General features: G+C 38.8%; 2 protein-coding genes across 3 annotated transcripts in view; one reads left to right on the plus strand and one right to left on the minus strand.

The window, feature by feature from the left end:
• The window catches only part of mtrex (Mtr4 exosome RNA helicase), a 26724-nt gene extending 20629 nt beyond the window's left edge, over window positions 1–6095 (plus strand). The window contains exons 22-27 of the mRNA XM_061733672.1: window positions 515–678; window positions 2346–2451; window positions 3860–3916; window positions 4005–4167; window positions 4971–5075; window positions 5643–6095. Of these exons, the coding sequence (XP_061589656.1) occupies window positions 515–678; window positions 2346–2451; window positions 3860–3916; window positions 4005–4167; window positions 4971–5075; window positions 5643–5695 (648 nt within the window). The 3' untranslated portion in view covers window positions 5696–6095. The remainder of the gene's footprint in view (window positions 1–514; window positions 679–2345; window positions 2452–3859; window positions 3917–4004; window positions 4168–4970; window positions 5076–5642) is intronic.
• plpp1a (phospholipid phosphatase 1a) overlaps window positions 5881–23665 on the minus strand; it is a 23031-nt gene continuing 5246 nt past the window's right edge. The window contains exons 2-6 of one of the 2 annotated variants that reach the window (XM_061733674.1): window positions 20967–21118; window positions 17126–17406; window positions 10688–10745; window positions 8103–8279; window positions 5881–6993 (exon numbers count right to left, since the gene is read on the minus strand). In XM_061733674.1, the coding sequence (XP_061589658.1) occupies window positions 6874–6993; window positions 8103–8279; window positions 10688–10745; window positions 17126–17406; window positions 20967–21118 (788 nt within the window). In that variant the 3' untranslated portion in view covers window positions 5881–6873. Of the gene's footprint in view, window positions 6994–8102; window positions 8280–10687; window positions 10746–17125; window positions 17407–20966; window positions 21119–23152; window positions 23308–23665 lie in introns of both variants that reach the window. The other variant, XM_061733673.1, reaches the window with a different exon arrangement.

Below are 23665 nucleotides of genomic sequence, written 5' to 3' on the forward strand. Positions count from 1 at the left end.
AGGAACGCCTCAGTGTCGTCCTGGAGCAGCTGAAGGAGGTAGCGGGGAGAGTGAGGTCTGGGCTTCTCTGCCGCCATGACCCGAGCCCAGATAAACAGAAGAGAAATGGACGGATGGATGTGTTGTAAAGTACACCTCCTGAGTTCAGTGTGGCAATAAGAGCATCAGTGTTACTGATGCATAACATCCTGGTTACGTTTTCCTGGTGGCCTCAAATATTTATATCTTTCTGAGGTTTTTGTGAAATGCTGGAGTAAAATGGCCCTTAATGTGTTTTGATTTGTTGAACCAGAGTTAGGCTGCCTTTCTTTAAAAAGCCCACAGCAAGTAATCATCAGTTTCTATTCTGGCTGGAATATCACCCTTCCTAAACACATTCACATCTGAAGCTAAAGGTCGTCATCAGCTTGTTATTTCCCTTTTTATACTTTGGATGCTGAAAATGTCTTTCAAGAAACCCTGCTAGAGTTTTACCAAACTGTACTAACAATTAAAATGTTCTTTTGTGTTTTAGATTGCTGCAGAAGTTCGAACAGCTAAACAGGAGCTGAAGAAAGCTCGGACTGTCCTGCAGATGGATGAGCTGAAATGCAGGAAGAGAGTTCTGCGAAGACTTGGCTTCGCCAGTCCCTCTGACGTTATTGAGATGAAAGGGCGGGTCGCCTGTGAAATCAGCAGGTAGTGAAAATAAGGGATTTTTGAAGCGTTGAGGTTTGTTTTTTTTAAGGTTTTTGTGGCACTAGTGGCTTTTATTGACAAAGTAGGTAGACGGGAAACAGGCGGAGAGAGGGGGGAAACGTTGCAGTAAAGACCAGCAGACCGGGACTTGAACCTGCGCTGCGGCATGTGAATATTAACCACTACTGGAACAATTGGAGGACAGAAATTTAACCTTTTGCCTTGAAGTTTCAGAAGAATTGTATTATTGTAAACCCATTTAACCTGGCAATTCTAATCACTGCATTCACCAAAACGGCACAAACTACGCTGTGTGGAAGCTGGGTAACCAGATTTTTGTGTTGATTCTCTGTGTTTTGGCCTGGTGTTGGCGCACTGTGTAGGTCAGGGGTGTCAAATGTGCAACCCGTTTCCAACGCAAAAAACGAAATGTTAATTTACTAAAAAGGAAGGCATAAAGAATGAATCGCAGCATATCCGATAATATATTTCTTCTACAAATCCATCGTTATTCCACAAAGAGAGCAGTTTTCAACATTTTTTTTAGTTTTCTAGAATGCATTTGCCGATTTTATTTCTTTGTAGACGGTCGTTTTATTTTTATTAACTGACTACTATTATATATTTTCGCTGGAAAAATATCACTGCTAAAAAAGATGATAGAAGATATTTATTCGGAGAATTTCAGTTTTGAATACGAGGATAGTGACAAAGTAAAACTGTTAAAAAAGAAGTGCTGACTTTTTCGGCACACTGGCGTAAATATTTGCGCCAATTTAAAAAATAAATACACTTAATTGTACTGGAAAAATCCCTAAATCACAAAGAAATACTCTCGGATGTAATAAGAAAGATTTAGCTTTTAATTAAATTTCCTAATAAAAAAGAGAACTTGTTTCTGTTTATCTTTGTAAAATGATATTAAAAGTATCTTACATAATTTGAAAAAAAAAGAGAAATTTCAAGAAAAGATCCTGAAGAAATATATTTTACATAATTACAGTGTAAACAAAGTAGATATTTCCTTTAAAATTAACTAAACTGATATTTGATTAGATAACAATAGTAAAAAAAGAATTAGAAAAAAAAAAATTCGCACCGTTTTTGTTATTTTGACCGTGCGGCCTGCGAGAAAAAAATTGGTCAAATCCGGCCCGCCAAGCAAAATGAGTTTGACACCCCTGGTGTAGGTAGTTATAAAAAATATGGGAAAAAAGAGTAGCTTGGCTTTGGGCCACTGGGTGGTGCAGTGGTTAAAGCAAGCGGCCCATGTACTGAGGCTACAGTCCTGCAGAGGCTGCAGGTCCGAGTCCCAGCCTGCAGCCCTTTGCTGCATGTCGTCCCCATTCTCCCTCTCTACCCCCTTCATGTCTGCAACTTGAATAAAGGCCACTAGAGCTACAAAATCTTCAAAAAAAAAAAGAAGAAATACCTTTTGCTTTGACTGAAATGTTAAACTTATTTTCCAAGTGTGGTTTCATCTTGGAAATGCCAACTAACCTCTAACATAATCTGAGGTTAAAGTAAATATGCTGTATGTGTGACATCACCATGTCCTCACTTACTCCAATACTCACACCACACTTTCTTAGCTTTAATAGATGAATGAGTTCTTGTACCAGATCCTGTTTAGCAGAGTAATAATGTTGTACATAAATGTTTTCCAGTGGTGATGAGCTCCTGTTAACGGAGATGATGTTTAACGGCCTCTTTAACGACCTGTCAGCGGAGCAAGCCACCTCCCTGCTGTCCTGCTTCGTCTTCCAGGAGAACGTAAGTACAAACACACACACCTTAATTCCTGTAGTTCTCCATACGAACGGTCCAGAGCACTGGCAATGTAAACAATTTATTCCCATTCCCCCACATTCAAACTTGAGTCCTGTGCACTGCAAGCAAAAAGAGAAATTTGCATTTGATGCAAGTTTGTGTTCTCTCAGACAACAACTCAGCATCTCATGTGAGCAGAACCTGCCTCTAGCTTCAAAGTCTTCTGAACAGATCAAAGTCTCAATCCCATCTCCCACTGCCTGTTCATTTTTTTTTCATTTTATTTAATTATTTATTCAAATTTGTTCTCCTCAAATGCTCCGTCAGTGAGGGAATCATGATGAGCAGCTGTCACATTTGCAATACAGGACGTGTTTGTGTGTATGCAGCTGTCATTAAAGACCACCTGCTGCTCGTTTATCTTGACATCATGGCACCACATCCAGGCGTGTTTGTCTAATAATCTGATATAGTCTCAAAATACCAAGATGAGCTCATACAGCTCCATATTACTTATTCCACGGTGGGACTGGAGTTTTTTTTGTTCTTTCTTTGCATCAACTCATGCCTTCTTCTGTGTTGATGCTTGTGAAATGAATGGAAATGTGCCCTGCATGTATCAGTTCTTGGAGTATACATTTTTTCTTTTAATATTTAAATTAGATGGATGCATATTTCGACTTGTATCTACTCCTTTTAATATGAGAATATGGATTTTTTTAAAAAAAATGTATTTTTACCTTTTTAATCAGCTAAATTACTTCTAGTTGCAGTTTTCTAATTCTGATCATTAGAGCTGGGTATCGATTCAAATGTCAAGAATCGAATCGATTTGATTCCGATTCTTAAGATTCAGAATCGATTATCACCATTTGATTCGATATTGATTTGGGTTAGTGTTGCCTGGATTATATGACTGTAAAATAACTATTGAAATAATAATTTCACAATAATTATTGTGAAATAACTAAGAAATAAATAACTCAAATAGGCATTTCAATATCCATTTAAAGTGCAAAAAAACGCTGCTCAACAGTATTTTGATTAAAAGAAATTTGATCTTTAGACCTACAAATCGATTTTTAGGAATTAATATGAGAATCGATTTAGAATCAGAAAATCGATTATTTTTTTTATTTTTTTCCCCCAACACAGGCCTACTGATAATTATGTTCCTCTGAATAGGAATATTTTAATAATCTAAGAAAAACGTTTTTATTGTACCAAGACAGTTCTCAGAAAATAAATCTTAAAAGCTGTTGATGTTGTGAACTTGGTCTAAATGGGTTCAGATCTTATAATGAAATTGCTGCAAGTAAATCTGGGTCTGTGAAGTATATTTTGTATGTCAAACGTATAGAAGGATTTGGTTTTGTTGTTTGATCATTAATAAAAACTCTTTACTCTCCAGGCCAGTGAGATGCCAAAGCTAACTGAGCAACTGGCTGCGCCGCTCAGACAAATGCAGGTGAGTCCAATGAAGCACCAGCTGTTCAGTAGTTTGTTTTTAATGATGCTGGAAACATGAACTCTGCTGCTGCTGCTGTTGCATTCAGGAGTGTGCGAAGCGTATTGCTAAAGTATCTACAGACGCCAAGCTGGAGTTGGACGAGGAGATGTACCTAAACCAGTTCAAACCTCACCTGATGGATGTGGTTTTCGCCTGGGCCAACGGGGCCACCTTTGCACAGATCTGCAAGATGACGGATGTCTTTGAAGGTTTGTTATTGATGCTAATAATCAACAGACATTTATAACCTGTGTGGTTATTTTTCTTGGAACATTCTCAACCATCGGTGTCATTTATTACAACCAGAGTATGATCACTTTTTTCCAACACTTCAAGGGTGCAGCAGCCTTGAGTTCATTTCAGTGTTTCTTCACTGTTTTATTTTCTGCCGCCAGTTGGAGACTGGTGGTGATTTGGTTTGATTATGTAAAGTTTAGTTGCCACTAGGGCTGGGCGATATATCGAGATTTTAATATATATCAATATATTTTCAAACGCGATATGGTACGAGACAATATCGTTTATATCGATTTTACATTTTTTTTTTTTTTTTTTAAATGATTTTGATATAGCTTATTTTGTGACAAATTGACTTGAATGTTTTATTTGAGATTTGCACAAATTTACAATACAATTTAATACAACATTTTTGTATTAAAACTGACTGTTTTTTTTTAAGGGTTTGCCTCAGAAAAAAATGAAGCTAACAGAGATGCTATGCTATAATGCTTTGGGGGAAACCCCAATTATGGCACAGAAAAAATATCGATATATATCGAGTATCGCCATTCAGCTGGAAAATATCGAGATATGACTTTTGGTCCATATCGCCCAGCCCTAGTTGCCACCTATCATGTTCTAAATAGTTTCTATCAACACTGACCTCATCTATTTAATGTAAAAACAAGGAAATGCATTATTGAGAAATGTTAGGTGCTGTTTAAGGTTGTGTTAATTTCATCAACCTTTCTGTTGTGCTAACTTGACTTGTAAATGACCCCGTCTTGTGTAGGAAGCATCATCCGCTGCTTTCGGCGTCTGGAGGAATTGCTGCGACAAATGTGTTCTGCAGCCAAAGCCATCGGCAACACTGAACTGGAGAACAAGTTTGCAGAAGGTAAGAAGCACATAGTTGGAACTGGCATGAAAAAGTACAATTTTTATTTTTTTCTAAGGTTAAATGTAATGTTTTCAGTAAAAAGGATAACTAAATATATAAAGTGCACATATATAATCACCAGCCACTTTACTGGCTACATATGCACTTTATAAACTGAGTGATTTGTGCAAATTATATATAAAATATAATTTTAATTAAAAAATGTAGGTTTAAACATAAGCAGTTTTCACAAATATAAACTTCAGAGTAAAATAGATTACATTACTTTGGCTATGTGCACTTTAAAGATGAACTTACATGTTATTTGAAGCTTGATAGTGTTTAATCATGGAGTACAAAAAAAAACTTCTTCAAGGTGATGCATCAATACCCAAACATGCAAAAATAAATTAAGTCAGATTTGAGCATTTTAACTTAGAAGCCTGAAATGCAGGTAATCATAACTGTTTTTCACCAATTCAGTCTGCTAAAACTAACATAGTTTGGAAATTAACTTCTCATGTGATACAGTAACAGCAAGATATGGATCTTTTACTAATTCTCTTGTTACATTTGTCTCTGCAGGAATCACGAAGATAAAGAGAGACATTGTCTTTGCTGCCAGTCTATATTTATAGACCGTCATGAGCTGCAACCACCCCCCATGTTTGAGTGACTTTCAATGGGAACACTTTGTTCTTTTTCTTTTTTTTTATTGAATATATTTAGCCTTCTCGTGTATTGTCTTAGTCATATGTTGAACATTTCAATGGGGACACTTTAAAAAAAAAAATTGAATATATTAACCCTTCTCACTGCATCGTTTTAGTCATATGTTCAACAATCATGCTTTTAATTTAGATTTTATTTCCGTGGGCAATCGATGCATAATAGTACAGTAAATACTTGCTCCATACGTGTTCATGGTCATAAGTAAAATGGCTTTATTTTTCCTCAACAACATTTGTACATATTTACTGTTATTTTTCAATACAAGTCTGTATGATCACTTGTTAAAATACAGATTATACAAAAGCATATTGTCTATTTACTTGTTTCCACTAGATGCACAGGGAGCTGTGATAGCAGCTGCAGCAGTCAAGCAAAGGCAACACGGGACTCAGACTGTCGGTCTAGTCTTCAGGACTCCAACCAAACATCATGTTGGAGAGTTGAAGAGTATGTCGGCAGCGACCTGGAGTCAGCAGTTCCAGATGTGCAGGCTGCTGCCCGCCTGATCTAGGATGAGTTTTATCCTCCAGCATACTTGCTCCATGAGACACTTTCCTGTTTCAACCAGCCCTGAGGCGGCAACGTTTAAAAGACTCACTTCTGGATGCTGGAGATGCAAAGCTCATCCTAGATCAGGTTCTCCAGGTCAGGAAAAGCACAGAGCAGGGTTACATTCACAGGTTTCCAACTCCCCCATCTTTCCCAGCAGTGGTCAGACCCTTTAGTATGTGCATGCAGGCAAGTCTTCTCACCGCCACAGTAGATCATGCTAAATGTTTCTTATACTATCCAAAATCTCTAGCCTCCATCTTTAAATTTTCTGTCAGTCACTTCAGTGGGTTTGACAGGTCGTCACCATTTTCCACCGGCACATTTGGTGGATGAGACAGCAAAGTTACCTAGTCTGAAATCTGATTAGGCCATGTGCGGTTCAGTTCAGCTTGCTTAAAGTATAATCAGGTAGTTCGCGTTGGAAGTCCATGCAGGGTATCTGATGACAAATTTGCATGAGATGAAAGGCTTGAGAGCTGGGAATCCTGGGTGTGCGTTCGGACAGAGCGGAGCTCGCCACTATTCTCTTAGCTTAATTGGGACTCTCAAAGTGGTTTCCATTAGTGGGTGTTTCCTGCAGGGTCGTGTGAGGGATGTCTTCTTCTTTACGGGCTTCTTCACATGGCTTGAAAAAGTCTGATACAAAAAAGACCTGCAGAACACAGACATTTGAGAAATAAATACCCCTGGGTTATTGATATTTAAACTACCGTATTTTCTGGACTATTATGCGCCACTTTTTTCATAGGTTTTCAACCATGCAGCTTATACAAAGGTGCGGCTATTCTGTGGATTTTTCTTCCACCGCTCGGGGCGCTCTAACTGGAATTAGAATCAAAACTAAGACAAAATAAATGCAAAGAAGAATACGCTACTTCTTCTTTAGCAGATAGAAGTACCGTATTGGCCCGAATATAAGACGGTGTTTTTTGCATTGAAATAAGACTGAAAAAGTGGGGGTCGTCTTATATTCGGGGTATAGACGTTATACCCATTCACAACACTAGATGGCGCCAGATATCTTAAAGTGAATGCTGAACTAAACTCCCCAGGCCAAAGCGAACTGTCACGAAGAAGAAAAGTAAAAATAGCACTAAGAAAGAAAAGAGAAGAAAATAACAGAAGAGATAACAGAAGATGGAGAAACGAGAAAAGTGGGTGGAAGATTGGCAGGTTAACCGGCAGCTGAGGAGAAGTTATGATGCAAACTTCAAGATAATGATTTGAATGAGGCAAAATAACATGCTTTTTCTCGAATATATTGTTATAATCATTTGTTTCAGATGTACTGTAATTATTTTCTGTATGAAAATCGAATTTGGTGTTCAAAAAGTATTTTTTCAAACTTGAGTCATGAAAAAGAGGGGGTCGTCTTATAATCAGGGTCGTCTTATATTCGGGCCAATACGGTAGGTAGAAGCAGATTTCAAACAGATAAATGGATAAATGAATACCGTTATTTTCTCTTGGTTCTGTCCCGTTTTAATCAGCAAAGTTGCTGCCGTGTTAAAAGACACTGTTAGGGAAGGTACAAACATGTACATCATTTACAGTTAAAAAATCCTTCTGTACATGTAGTAAATATCTAACAACATAAACATCTGGGGCTTGTATATCTTTTTTTTTTTAAATAGAGCGGATGCGGCTTGTATGCAGGTGCGGCTTGTATATCTTTTTTTTAATAATTATTTAAAAAAATAGAGCGGATGCGGCTTATAGTCCAGAAAATACGGTAGTCAGCAGCAGGTTGACAGCACTCACCACTAGCAGAGCCATCAGCGCTCCCTGCAGGAGTCCGGTCAGCACGTCGCTCCAGTGATGTTTGTAATCGGACACCCTCGACAGACCCGTGTACACTGAGGCGGCGACCAGGAAAAACTGAAGGGTTGGCCTCAGCAGCCGAGCCCACTGCATCTGGAGGCGAGCCTGCAGGTAGAGCTGGGACACGCAAGCAGATCAGCTGTCAGGGCTGGAAAAGCTGCACGTGACTCAAGCAACTCATTTCTCACTTCCAGTATGACGGCAGAAATTAAACAGACTGATGGAAAATGTCAGATCAGCTCTGAAGCAGGATGATTTCTAGTTGGCTTTTGAGTTTTTAACTGAGCCATTAACCTGGTATGTTTGCGTTTTAAAAACTGGGCAGAGGTGTCAAGTAACGAAGTACAAATACTTTGTTACCTTACTTAAGTAGAAATTTTGGTTATCTATACTTCACTGGAGTAATTATTTTTCAGACGACTTTTTACATTTTCATGCAATTATCTGTACTTTTTACTCCTTACATTTTAAAAACAGCCTCGTTACTCTATTTAATTTCGGCCTTTAAAAAAAACAAACTATCCAGTTAAATTGCTCCATCCGGATAGAGTGAATTTGGTTGTGGTTGTTTCAGATGTTCTTGTCCAGTTTTGTTCTTACATCCATTCCCTCAGATTCCTGCAACTAAACTTGGATGTACATTCCAATAAAGGTTAGGATAAATGATAACATGCCTCTGAAGTTTGACTTTTTGCACCATTACAATACTTATAGGCAACTAGTCATCATATCTCCTGCTCTCTGAAACACATGTTAATGCTCAATAGTACACATATATGGTTCTTTAATATATTTGCATTATACTAAGATACATTCATTTTCAATGGCTTTTGTCCTTAATGGCTTTTTCCCCCCTTACATTACTTTTACTTTTATACTTTAAGTAGTTTTGAAACCAGTACTTTTATACTTTTACTTGAGTAAAAAACTTGAGTTGATACTTCTACAGGAGTATTTTTAAACTCTAGTATCTATACTTCTACCTGAGTAATGAATGTGAATACTTCTGACACCTCTGAAACTGGGTGTGTCTTTTTTTTAATCAAGCATGTAAGAAGTTAACCTTTAGCCTGACGGGTGTTTTGTTTCTCCCTGCTGGACTTCATTTCTGACGCAAATGCTGCCATTGAAAAGGGTGTGGCTTTGTTTTTGTCTAACATCTACTGCTCATAGTGGCAGAGACACTTAGTGGCAGTGGTGCTGGGACTTTGTCCCCCTTTCCTTTTTATATCTCCTGCCGGCGAATGAATCAGCAGTCAACCCGACTGATCACAATAAAGTGCTGCTGATACCAATCAGAAAGTCAGGGAGGAGTTCTTGAATAAGTGAAGGTCAGAGGAACAAACATACAATACCCGACACATTTATATCAAACTACGGACAACACATTATAAAGGAACAATCGTGGCAGCAAGGGTGTGTTGAAATGCGACTTAAATCCACAAACTGATGTCGTAAAACTTTAAAAAGTGGAGATTAGTTTTTGGGCACTATTGGCCTTTATTCAGGGTCGTTGGACAGGTAATGGCTATGTAGAGGAGGCAGGGCTGTGCAGGAACCCAGCCTGTGCTCTCTGCCCCTCAGTCCCCAGGGAGCACTTGACTGCAGGTTCAAAGTCAAAAGTTTAATCTCGGCCCACAGTCAGCTGAACTTTCCCTGGGAGCTACAGCAATGACTTCACAGCTCTTACTTTTCATATTTACTAGGACAGACCCAACTAATAGGCCTGTGTTGAAAAGACTGATTCTCCGATTTTAAATCGATTCTCATATTAATTCCTAAAAATCGATTCATATGTCTAAAGATCGATTTAAAAAAAAAAAAAAGAAAAATGTCATCATTACATTACAACTTTTGGTACTTTTTTGTTTATGCCCAAAAAAGGAATATTTTGTTGGACACGAGAATAACTGGTGCCATGTTTTTGCCTTTAAATATGTTTAAAGGTATGAAAACATTAAAGTTTTCAGTTATAATTGCATAAATTGTCTATATTTCTTTGCTTTATATACTGTCTTGGGGTTACATTTGCATAAATGTTAAAAACCAAATTCTCATAAATGGGGAAAAAATAAAAGCGATTTCTTTCGTCCTCTGTTTCCTCCCTGGATCTGTTTGGTAATTCTGCCACACAATGTTTCTGAAAGCAGTTCTATCAGCATTCTGGGAGCTGATTGATCCTTACAGCATCATTAGCTGCCAATACTTGCTGTTGAATCTCAATATAATACTAGTAGTAATATGTTGCAGAACTACAGTCATATAATTCATGCAACAGCTGAAAAAACAGTTTTATTAACACTAACCCAAATCAATATCGGATCGAATTGGATCGAATCAAATCTTGATAATCGATTCTGAATCTTAAGAATCGGAATCGAACCGATTCTTGACATTTGAATTGATCCCCAGCCCTACCAACTAATACATTTTTTTTAAAACACGAGTGTAACTAAAAAGGTAACTTATTTACATTCCAGTAAATATTAAAGGACATGACAGCTCAGTATGGTTGGGGTACTTACAGCGAGGAACAGCATGCAGTACATGGAGAAAGACGAGTGGCCGGAGTAGAAGGACAGTCTGAGACAAAAACACAAAAGTGAATACATTTTAGTACACAAAAATACTTTTTACATAACAGGATTATTGTTCCATTCACTTTTAGGATCTGTCGGTCCTGTATTTGTTATAGGAAAGTTTTTTTTTGGCTGCATGTTTTGGGGAGGCGACACCTGAGAGGGACGCTGAGGTCAGCAGCAGCCGGGCTCTTAAACCAATTTTCCCGTGACTTAAAACAACAGAAACGGATATGTGCACATATGCGCAGTATACTGTAATATATTATTGCACACTAGGTATTCTCATGAGCCACTGAGGTCCTCTCGCACTTCACATGCTGAACAAACGGGTCCCAGTGTGGTGTAATTTACCAAAAAAACAACAGTTTCTGTTATGTGCTCCAGGACCAAAGATTAAATTCATGGATGAAAACTGGCAGAAAAATCCATAAATCGATCAACTTTGGACAAGTCAGCACCTCTGCAACAAAACCCAGCAGCAATGCTGAGCTCTTTATGTCGCGTTAAAGCTGCAGGAGTCTGTGTGACCCCCTGCTCATTAGGGCTGGGCGATATGGACCAAAAGTCATATCTCGATATTTTCTAGCTGAATGGCGATACTCGATATATATCGATATTTTTTCTGTGCCATAATTGGGGTTTCCCCCAAAGCATTATAGCATAGCATCTCTGTTAGCTTCATTTTTTTCTGAGTCAAACCCTTAAAAAAACAGTCAGTTTTAATACAATGCCTCGTGCCAAATGTCACACAGGTTCCTTTATTAACAGAGGTCTGCACAATATCAAAATGTATAAAGCAAATGAAAAATAAACTGCCTGCATATATAGAATAAAAATGCTTCTTGAATAAAATAAAACAAATATCCCTTTCTGCATAACAATTAAATTAAAATACACTGTGCAATTAATACAATGTAGACAGTAACAGGCAGACTTTTCCACTGAGGTTGACAGTTGTGCAAATAACAAAACATTTGTGCAAATCTCAAATAAAACATTCAAGTCAATTTGTCACAAAATAAGCTATATCAAAATCATAAAAAAAAAAAAAAAAAATTTAAATCGATATAAACGATATTGTCTCGTACCATATCGCGTTTGAAAATATATTGATATATATTAAAATCTCGATATATCGCCCAGCCCTACTGCTCATTAGTGCGGGGCATCTCACGGGAGGAAGATGTTTTCTCCCTAATTTTATTTAGCTTCCCCTTTCAAAGAAACGCATGCACAGCTCAGATTTCATCCCCCCCGGGGGCAAGTTAAACTAAGCTGATGTGGAGTCACGTTACTGTAAGAGGATGCAAGTCAGGCCACCACAACTGGCACTTCTCTCCTCTGCTGCTGCTGCACCTCATCAGGTCTATTAGTGTCTCAACAGACCAGCAGCTGGAAATATCACGTATCCCTACATCAACCTTAAAAAACCCTGGACATCTGCCCTCCTGTCACCAGATCCTTCTCCGAGACTGCAGAGAAAAATGTTTTGTTGCTTTATGCTGAAGACTGCAGATACATAATGGGTCCAGGAAACGTCAATGACCACGCCCTCACATTGTACAGTCAAAGAGACGGGGCCGCTGCACGTACTCAACCAGAAGAGATAAAGCTCTCTGTTAAATAAGCAAAAGAGGAGACCAGAAATCACAAAGTTGCACAGAACTAAAGTGCAGTTCAGAAAGCCGTTAACACCCTGGAACAAACTGCGGATCTGTCCGTGCTCCTCTGCAGTTGCGTCTCACGTCAGAATGAGAAGAGGAAATCCTCTCCTCCCACCGTTCTTCCCTCTCTGCTCCGGGCTGATAACAGACGCAGATCTTAATGAAAACAAGCTTTACATTCCTGCGATATTACTCAGTCCTGATGTTGGTACCTGGAACTGGTTTGCACTGAAACTTTTACTTTTAAAAACTAAACATTGAGAAAAATCAGTCTGAATCAGTTGCCATTGTTATTAAAGTTGCTTGATTTATTATTTTTTCTCAACTTGAGCGTTTGCGATAGGGAAAAAAGTGTTTCCCATACTTGATGAAACCCAGACTGCAGAGAGCAGCAGAATATAGCCTTGGGCGACTACAGGTGCAGACTGGAGCTCTGCCCAAACAGAGATTAGCAGTTGGAACACCAATGTTTTGTCTACTATAATGTATCATCTTCTACATTTCAAAATAAGTATGATTACTTTGTTTCATGGTCATTCTGGATGGAGACGCCTAATGTAAGTTCTGACCCTTTTGCCTGCAACTGTTTAATTAAATCTACTGTAATCTGGATCATCTCTCAAATAGGGCTGTTCGATTTTGCCAAAAATAAAATCTCGATTTTTTTTCTCTCAAAATCCGATTTTCGATTACGATTATTTTGTGAATTGACAAAAGGCAAAGAAATTATTTCAAATATGCTGTTTTTTTATTAAACATTTGCCCCATTGGGCTTTAAGTGCAAACTTTGCTCTTATTAAACCAAAAATGAATGAATAAAGTGCAAAACTCTTTAAAATAAGTTGAAAAAACGTTTTAAAAAATATAATAAAATATAAAGTTTTATCTCTGAAAAAAAAAAATCAGCAAATCAGCACTTGCAAACATACAGTTATAATAAGTTATATTTCCAATTAAATAAAACAAGACATTTTCTAATTAAACTAAACTGGGTCTTTGCATGCTAAATAATAATGCAACCCATGAAGGAGGTAGAGGTGTGTAATGTCAGTCATTACATTACAGACAAGGTAAAAAAAAAAAAAAAGTGAAAAATCGATTTTACGATTTTCACATTTTAACATCGTTCTAATTACATAATCGCGATTACGATTTAAAATCGATTAATCGAACAGCCCTACTCTCAAATCTTATTCTTGGTAATTTAGACACTCAGTTTTCAGTCCAGTCATTCACCTAGTTGGCAATAACCTGTTAAAGAGCATTTAATGGGTTTTTCCACAATATTTTTGGCGACCATGAAGGGACACCGTCTCGGCAACCAGACTAGCAAGGACCGGACGTTTAGGCAGACTACTGCCAACATTACCCCGTGTAGGAATTGAGGGATGTGGACCCGACGTACCGTTTCATTTATTTAATTTAAATTATTTCCTGACTGAGATGATGGATGGAGGGTTGGGTAGATTTAATGACTGTTACCTTGACTGTTTGACTGTTTAAAGAGTCCAGTGAGGAGACTGTGGAGCTTTCTAAACCAGGTTTTTGAGACTTTGAACTGAGAATTTAGTGCTCAATGTGTTGCTGTCATATTAGCTGTGTAAAGAAATGAGCATTTCTGTGCAGTTTGGTGTTGAATATTGTGGGTCTTCTTGTGCATTTTGGCAGTGTGTTGAAGGGTTGTTTGGGTATTGTATGGCACTTGTTTGACTGATTCCTCCTGCGACCTAGCAGTTGGCTGGGGTAAGGCTTAATAATAATAATAATAATAATAATGATTGGATTTATATAGCGCCCTTCTAGGCACCCAGAGCGCTTTACAGAAATCATTATTCATTCAAACACATTCTCTCTGGTGGTGGTAGCTACATTTGTAGCCACAGCTGCCCTGGGGCAGACTGACGGAAGCGTGGCTGCCATATCGCGCCAAACGGCCCCTCCGACCACCACCAACATTCATACACATTCACACACATTCACATGAGGCATCATCCGATCATTGGACGACCCGCTCTACCACCTGAGCTACTGCCGCTTAAAGGTATTGTGACATCATTTTTAACATGCTTTTAACACTATTAAAAGTCTTGGCCAACATCCCTCAAATGTGTCTAAAAGAGTGTAACAAGAAAAACTTCACTCTAGTACTCTTTTCCTGGCTTTTTATGACAGTGTTTTTTCGCCGTGAAAAACGCTTCCTTTCCCCCCTTTCCTGTCAATCATTGCTCCGCTCCTCCTCCAAACCTCCTCCTCCTCCAGCCATACGCTCACAGCGGCGTCGGAGAGTTAAACCGGGAGCGACAGGCGAAGCATGCACGTAAAAGCAGGAGGGCGAACCACAGCAAACAATCATAAAAATAAAGGCATGCAAGCAGCACTGTCTCCTTATCTTAAGTCCAGTCAGTGGCCGCGGGTCTTCTTAGCAGTTTTCCTCCGGTGATGAGAACAAAAGAGGCTCTAAACTGCTCCGTGTTAAGCCTCATTTATGGTTCCGCGTTAAATCGACGCAGAGCCTACGCCGTAGGGTTCAGCGTACGGTGCGCGTCGCCGCGTAACCTTACGCCGTAGGCTCTGCGTCGGTGTAACGCGGAACCATAAATCAACCTTTATGGTGCGCTGGAGAGGAGAGGAGGCAGGGAACTGGGTGGAGGGGGCGGTGATTTAGCGGGTCTATACGTAACGACCCCCCACCAAACCAGATGCGCCGTTTTTGCATAGTTATGCGGAAAATCCCAGAAAGCACACAATACACTGAATGTTAAAAGTTTGTTGTTTTTTGGGTGTAATTGATGTCAAGACACCCAACAAAACACAAAAAATCAAGAAAAATTTGTTTTTCATTTCACAATCCCTTTAAAAGTGGTTGACGTTAAGTAGGGCTGGGCGATATATATCGAGATTTTAATATATATCGATATATTTTCAAACGCAATATGGTATGAGATATCGTTTATATCGATTTAAAAAAAAAAAAAAACAACATTTTTAATGATTTTGATATAGCTTATTTTGTGACAAATTGACTTGAATGTTTTATTTGAGATTTGCACAAATGTTTTGTTATTTACACAACTGTCAACCTCAGTGGAAAAGTCTGCCTGTTACTGTCTACATTGTATTAATTGCAGTGTATTTTAATTTAATTGTTATGCAGGAAAGGGATATTTGTTTTATTTTATTCAAGAAGCATTTTTATTCTATATATGCAGGCAGTTTATTTTTATTTCATTTGTTTTATACATTTTGATATTGTGCAGACCTCTGTTAATAAAGAACCTGTGTGACATTTGGCACGAGGCTTTGTATTAAAACTGACTGTTTTTTTAAGGGTTTGCCTCAGAAAAAAATGAAGCTAACAGAGATGCTATGCTATAATGCTTTGGGGGAAACCCCAATTATGCAGAAAAAAGAAAAAATATCGATACATATCGAGTATCGCCATTCAGCTAGAAAAAATATTGAGATATGACTTTTGGTCCATATCGCCCAGCCCTAACGTTAAGTCAGTTTGATTAGCGTGGGCCTGGATAAATGGGAGGAGTTACGCCAAGAAGGGCATCTGATATAATAATACTAGACTTTTATGGATTTACGCCGTCCTTCTGTTGATTTACCAGTGAGCCTCGTTGCATAACAAAACCTCTCCCAACCCTCAGCTTCATGATATAATTATAAATATAATTTCATTGTTTCATCAATGTTTGCAAGACACCAAAGGCCAGAGGAAGTACACAGCTCCAGACCATGATGCTCCCTCCTCCGTGCTCGACAGCGAGGCCTCCAACACACAAACCTCCAAATTAAGATGCCCGGAAGGAATTGCACTTACTTTTATCTTCCTAGACTGTGAATGATTCTGCCATGTGTTCAATAAAGATGTGACAAGTGCAATAATCTGTGTGCTATAGGGATGGGCGGTATGGACTAAAAAATGTATCACGATAATTTCTGGCATTTATCCCGATAACAATAAAAATGGCGATTAAAAAAAATACCAATTCAACTCCACCTTTGTAACTATAAATCTATCATCACATTCAGTCTTTGGAGCCAAAACACTGCTGTAAAAGATACTAAATGCTACTAAACTACAACAATTAAATTTAATTGATAAAAAACAATTAAATGAGTTACACCTGTACTGCAAAACTGGAATGACTCAGATCTTTTCTTTCTTTTTCTTTCTTTCTTTCTTTCTTTCTTTCTTTCTTTCTTTCTTTCTTTCTTTCTTTCTTTCTTTCTTTCTTTCTTTCTTTCTTTCTTTCTTTCTTTCTTTCTTTCTTTCTTTCTTTCTTTCTTTCTTTCTTTCTTTCTTTCTTTCTTTCTTTCTTTCTTTCTTTCTTTCTTTCTTTCTTTCTTTCTTTCTTTCTTGCTCGCTCATTTCTTTCTTTCTTTCTTGCTCGCTCATTTATTTCTTTCTTTCTTGCTCGCTCATATCTTTCTTTCTTGCTCGCTCATATCTTTGTTTTTATAATTTTTACCGCGGGATGACAAATTCTTACCGTGGGGAATTTTTTGGACGGTTTATCGTGAACGGTAAGATATCGCCCATCCCTAGTGTGCTAATAGTTAAGTCAGGCTTAAATAAACCACATTCGGAAGTAATCGGTAACAAAAACACTGCTGATGGCTGAAACAAACCATGGTTTACAAAAAACTTGAAGTTGACATGAAATTAAGTGAATGGCGTAGACATATTTTGATCTGAAACACATACCTGCCCTCACCGACTGTCGTCGGGTCTCCAGTGCAGGCGAAGTTTTCGATATAAGCCCCTGCTGAGCAGTTGATGGTGGTCCAATCAGGTTTGCACACGTGCAGGAAGTGCGGCCTGAGCCGGCCGATGGAGTACTTGGCGATGTCCGTCAGAGACTGACTCATCGCGGCGCCGAAAAGGAAGGTCCCAACGGCTTTGTAAACACAGGCAACATAGCTGCCGAAGGATGACTTCGACTTGAGGCGGTTAAAATAAACTAAAAGGCACTCGCCAAAGATCATCTGCAGGGAGAGGAAAGGGTGGAGTTATGGGGCTGCACAAAAACATGAGAAAAGTTTACATATCAAATTAAATATTCATCCTAATGACGAACATACGGTGGCCGAAGACCCGCCATTGCTGAAAATTAAAGAAACGCTGCAAATAAAAAAAAAGCCCCTGCAAATAAAATAAACACTGCAAATATAAAGAAACACCGCTGCAAATTTAAAAAAAACGACGCAAATAAAAAAGCCACAACGGAAGTGAATTACTATTACTATTAACTATTTTTGCCGATGCACCGGTGTTTTTTTCGTCAAAGGAAAAGAAGAAGAAGAGGACGTAAGTGAAAAGGAAGAAATAAGAAGCGCGAGGAATAAGAACGAACGAACGAGAAAATAAGTGAAAAAGTTAGTGTTCAACGTCGCTACGTGTCATTTTTAATGTGCAACACCGGTGCATCGGCAAAAATATTCCCCGGTAATTCACTTCCGTTGTGGCTTTTTTATTTGCGTTGTTTTTTTATTTTATTTGTAGCAGGGTTTCTTTATATTTGCAGCGTTTCTTTTATTTGTAGCAGGGTTTCTTTATATTTGCAGTGTTTCTTTTATTTGCAGCAGCGTTTGTTTCTGTTTGCAGCGTTACTTTTATTTTCAGCAATGGCGGGTCTCGGCCACCGTACGAACAGGGCCAGCAATGATAAAATAACTGCCTTCTCTGGTGTTTAAGAAAGTTAATTCATTTAAAAGGAGTTTCATTGTCTTATAAATTGAGGATAAGATGCGAAAATTGATTCCCGTCTTGTGTACGAACAGTGCTATTTAACAGGAAGCAGGACGCTACCTCATTTTAACGCGTGCACTGGTTTCTCTGGCTTTAGTGGAAAGTCAGTCGGTTTCTAAATTGTAGTTTTTGTACAGATTAAACAAACTAAACTGCTTAAAAGTTGGATTTTGTGAACTTTGTACAGAGCCAGAGCAAACGGTTTCTTGCATTCGCTGCAGGCTAATTGATCTGAAACACGTTCACAGCCTCAAGTCTACCGGAAGGAAATAAGACGGAGAGGACTCGGACCCCGACCAGATAAGTGCTCTGGCCGGGATCCTGAGATCCAGAATAAAAAACAACCTTGGCCAAAAGGAGGATGTCCACTTAAGATGAAATATATTTTAATCTAAGGGTTTAGATAATTTCTTCATATGAAAAACTGACAAGTTTGTACATTTAAGTTAGATAACTTGACCCAGCATTTCTGCTGGAGTACAGATGACTAATGACTTACGAAAGTCCTGCTTTACGCCACTGCAAGTGTTTTATAAAACACTGTTAATGGGTGACAAGCCCAGAGCGTTTAGATCAGGGGTCGGCAACCCAAAATGTTGAAAGAGCCGTATTGGACCAAAAACACAAAAAACAAATATGTCTGGAGACGCAAAAAATGAAGTCTTGTATAAGCCTTAAAATGAAGGCAGCACATGCTGCATGTATCTATATTAGTTATAACTGGGGGAAGATTTTTTTTTTCATTATGCACTTCAAGAAAAAGTCGAAATGTCGAGAAAAAGTCAAAATGTTGAGAAAAAAGTCGAAATGTCGAAAGAAAATTCAAAATTTCAAGAGAAAAGTCGAAATGTTGAGAAAAAAGTCGGAATGTCGAGATTAAAAAGGAAAGGAAAAAGGAAGAAAAAAAGAGAACAAAAGGAAAAAAAAGAAGAAAAAAAGGAAAAAGAGAAAAAAAGGAAAAAAGAAAAAAATAGAAAAAAAAGGAAAAAAGAGAAAAAAGGAGAAAAAAAGGAAAAAAAAACAAAACAAAAAAAAAGGAAAAAAAAAAGGTCAAACATTTTTGAAAAAGCTCCAGGAGCCACTAGGGCGGCGCTAAAGAGCCGCATGCGGCTCTGGAGCCGCTGGTTGCCGACCCCTGGTTTAGATTATCATACCTGATCTAAGGTTAATATTAATTGTATTGTCATATTTAAAATACAGGAATAAACTCTTGAATCGAGTAAAGTATTTCATCTTTACTTCAGTTATAATAAAAGAAAAATGTACACGAGAGATACTTTTTGCAAAGTACTTTTCGGTCCGTTCTGCAGCAGAAAAGCTGAAGTTTCATCGATTCTGCGAGTTTCACGGCTGCTGTGTTTAGTGTCTGTTTTCTGCAAACTGTTGCTGCAGCTGCGTTTGGAGCCGGTATGTATCAAAGAAAATTCTAACACTGTCTCATCTGCAAATTTGAAGATGAAAACTGTCTACAAGATGCTGCCGGGATGTGAGTTGTAGTTGGTGCTGGCGGCAAACAAATGCAGTTGGGCCCAGAAGTACGAGGAAAGTGACAGAGCGTTCAGGATTTGACCTTCAGACACCAACAATGGAGTTGAAATAAAACCAACTGTGATCAAAGTGCGGACTTTCCGCTTTAGTTTAAGAGGTTTCACAAAAATCTGGCATTAAGTAAGTAGGAATTGCAGCCAGTCAGAGAAAAGTACCTCCATTTTCAATGGCTCAAACTTGTTTGGACCACTGACAACACGTCAACTGGTCAGAATTGGTCCAATTGTCGTTACTTCAGGTCAGAAGAGCAGATGAAACATCTGCTGGTGATTTTAGGTGCTGAGTTAGAATTTGGCAGATGTTTCGCTGGTAAAACAATTCCAGCTTGGTGATGTCTCAGGATGCCAGATTTCAGGTATTCAATGGAATATACTTATTTTTTTTTCAATTACACTCACGTCGCATTGAAAACTACGGAAGAGTATTAGGGCCATGGAAGAGAAAAAATATTTGAGAGGGGAAGATTTTTTTTTTATTGTGCACTTCGAGAAAAAAGTCGAAATGTCGAGATTAATGTTGAAGCACAATTTCGAGAAAAAAGTCGAAATGTTAAGGAGAATAAAGTCGAAATGTCGAGATTAATGTTGAAATACAATTTCGAGAAAAAAGTCGAAATGTCAAGATTAATGTTGAAGCACAATTTCGAGAAAAAAGTCGAAATGTTAAGGAGAATAAAGTCGAAATGTCGAGAATAATGTTGAAGTACAATTTCGAGAAAAAAGTCGAAATGTTGAGAAAAAATTCAAAATTTTGTGAATAAAGTTGAATTGTTGAGAAAAAAGGCGAAATTTTGACTTTATTCTTGAAATTGTATTTCAACATTATTCTCGACATTTCGACTTTTTTTCCTCAACATTTCGACTTTTTTCTCGAAGTGCACAATAAAAAAAAAAAAAATTTCTCCTGCCTGGCCCTAATACTCTTCCGTAGAAAACAGAGGCTCTTTGATAAATTTGCTGTAATTCCTAAATTGTAAATCCCATAATTTTGTGAAACCGCTTAATTTAAAGCCAAAAGTCTACACTTTGATCACATCTCCATTGTTTGATTTCAAATCCAATCTGGTGCCCCATGAAAGCAAAACTACAAGACATAATACAATAAAATAGTATATTTAGTAAGAACAACAACCAAAGAAAGCTGGGTGGAAGTTAAAATGTTAAAATGAAGATGAGCTGAAGACAAAATAAAAAAGAGAGAAAGAGTGCCCAGAGGGCCAGTTAGCAGAAAGATAAACCGATGCACTTACAATGAGTATTGTGAAGGGAATCATAACCCCTCCTAACAACTGATAGGAAATGGTGTCCTCTTTATAGGGGTACTTGATTGTATCATCGTTACAGAAAAAACCTCGATGAAAAGGCCTGCGCACCAAATTGAGTATTGCAAATGGGAGTCCCACTAGCGGAGAAGCAACGAGAGAGAGAGAAAATACAGGTTACAAGCGGGAATCAGACACCTCCCCACCATGCAACAGGTAGCCGGGTGAGTGGCGTTGCTCCCGCAGAGGGTTGGCTTCATCCTCGTCAGCTTTCAGGAGCATGAGAGATGGTTAAAAGTGTTGGTATGGCAGAAGAGCTGCGTGTTACTGGAGAGAAGTCAAGCTAAAAGCATAAAAATGACATGTTAAAGCAGGTTATTGGTTATTGGATGCATGTTACTTTCTTCTGTGAGCGAATCCTGAGCAGCTGGATCAGGTTTCTGGATCAGCTTCTGTTACCAGATCCCTGTTACACTTTGGGCCAAATCCACAAAGAATAGATTGCACCCGCAAATAGCGCTGCGAATTGCGCCGCATTTGCGCCCGCAATTTGCCCCGCCTTAAGGTCCTATTCACAAAAGATTTTGCTCTAATGATATGCCGGCGCAAACACGCCCATAAAGTTTTGCAGTAACTTCATTAACACCGGATCGGGATCAGATCAGGATCTGACGGTAATTCATGTTCTGTGTTTTGCTGCACACACCTACAGGTCAGCTGTTAAACACACACATTCTAGATTTCTATGTTTATATGGTGGAATTGTTTGTAATAAAGCAGCCCCTACTGTATGGATGAATCCTGAGCTCCGTCCTGTTATTTTTATTTTTAAATCCGAGATAAGTCCACAACCCCACTTGATCTGACTGTGTACAGTCATGTCTGACTGTAGATTTCACCTTTAATATCATTCAGTATCACACAGGCTTGAATGATATTGAAGAGAGAGAGAAACAGAGACAGAGAGGGAGTGAGGAGTGAGTTTGCGCGCAGTTAATACACGCTTCGAAAAGACGGTATTTGCTCCACTATTTTTGCGGGTGGCAAATAGCGCTGGCCTTTGTGAATTAGACGGTTTTTGCAATGAGGCTTATTTGCATAGAAAGGGGGCCATTTTGCGCCGAATGTATGAATATTACCTAATTTACATGCATGCAAATGGCACAGGCGCACCATGACACTATTTGCTTGGCAGCGCAGTTTGTGCTGCAATTCGTCTTTTGCGGGTGCTTTGTGAATTAGACGCTCTCTTTTTGTCTCATTTGCACCGGTTTAGCGGCCGCAGAAGCCGCGCAATCCTTTTGTGGATTTGGCCCTTTGTCTTCCTCTCAGATTAAAAAAAAGCACATCACTTTTACTTCACAATGTCGCCTCAGGGTGCTCCAGCTCCGAATTACAACATATTCTTCCACACATGCCGCAAAAAAGACCTCGAACAATGACGCGAGCTGCTGGAGATCACTACAAGATCAATCAAACCCAGTCTTGTGGCTACAATTACCCATAAAAGACAGAAGATATAAATCACAGAGAGCAACAAAGGAAGACGAGGCAAACACAGGCAGCCTGTCCTCCCTCCGTTATTCACTAGAAACAACTGCTCTGATCCAGTAGAGCATTCCTGCTATTTTAAGGAGCAGGAGGCAGAGCCTGCATGTCTGTTTTTTTTTAATTAGCAACAGCAATGGAAAGTTCACCGACTAGATCTACTTGGTCTGTTGACGTTAAAGCAGGTTGATAAGACTGATTTATGGTTTGCAATTAGTTTTATGAGTTTTATTAGACCAAGCGTTTAAAAAAAAAAAAAAGAATGATTAAGAGTGGACATCCTCCTTCGTCCTTTAGTTTCCTGTACTCCACAGTTAGCTGGGTTTTTTTGGGGTTTTGCGCACCTGTTCTTCAACTTTACACTTTTATCGGCACGCAGACTCCTCTCACAGCGCAAACTTTGACTTGCCAAAGCAGGAAAAGGACAACTTTGCTTGATAACAGAAGCTGGGGAAGCTTTCCATTTAGGCGTGGCCGTAAAAGGCAGCACACATCATACCAGAGCCAACCGACCCGGCACACCTCGTACTACACGTTTCACACACGCGTTTGACAAGTCAACATATTTGCCCTGTGATGTGGCCGCGAGCGTGTGATGAAACCCTTCGTGAGCAGCTCCTACTCACGCAGCTAATAGGCAGGCTGAAGCCCACGGTGTAGAGCACCGTGGAGGTGACGGTGCTGTGGTGGAAAGGGTACTTGATGCTGTCGTCACTACAGAAAAAGCCCCTCTGATAGGGGCGGATCTTACCCAGGTTAAAGGCCGCCAGAGGCAGACCTCCTGTTGAGGGAAGAGATCAGAATTAAGGTGAGTTGGGTTACAAAATAAACAAAAAAAATCCACCCAAAACATCAGGTCAGAACTACTCAAGCGGTGCAGGACAGCAACGCATTTCTCCATGAAACGCTGAAAGGCAAACTTACAATCCTAAAATGAGGAAGAATAAATAACCCTTCCGCTATTACAGACCCAGTTTTTTAATTTTATTTTTATTTTATTTATTTAAAGTAGGGCTGTTCGATTAATTGATTTTAAATCGTAATCACGATTATGTAATTAGAACGATGTTAAAACGTGAAACTCGTAAAATCGATTTTTCACTTTTTTTTTTTTTTACCTTGTCTGCACACATATTAAT

The sequence above is a fragment of the Cololabis saira genome, chromosome 11 (genome assembly GCF_033807715.1).
Source record: "Cololabis saira isolate AMF1-May2022 chromosome 11, fColSai1.1, whole genome shotgun sequence".
In the NCBI taxonomy this organism is placed as follows: Eukaryota; Metazoa; Chordata; class Actinopteri; order Beloniformes; family Belonidae; genus Cololabis; species Cololabis saira.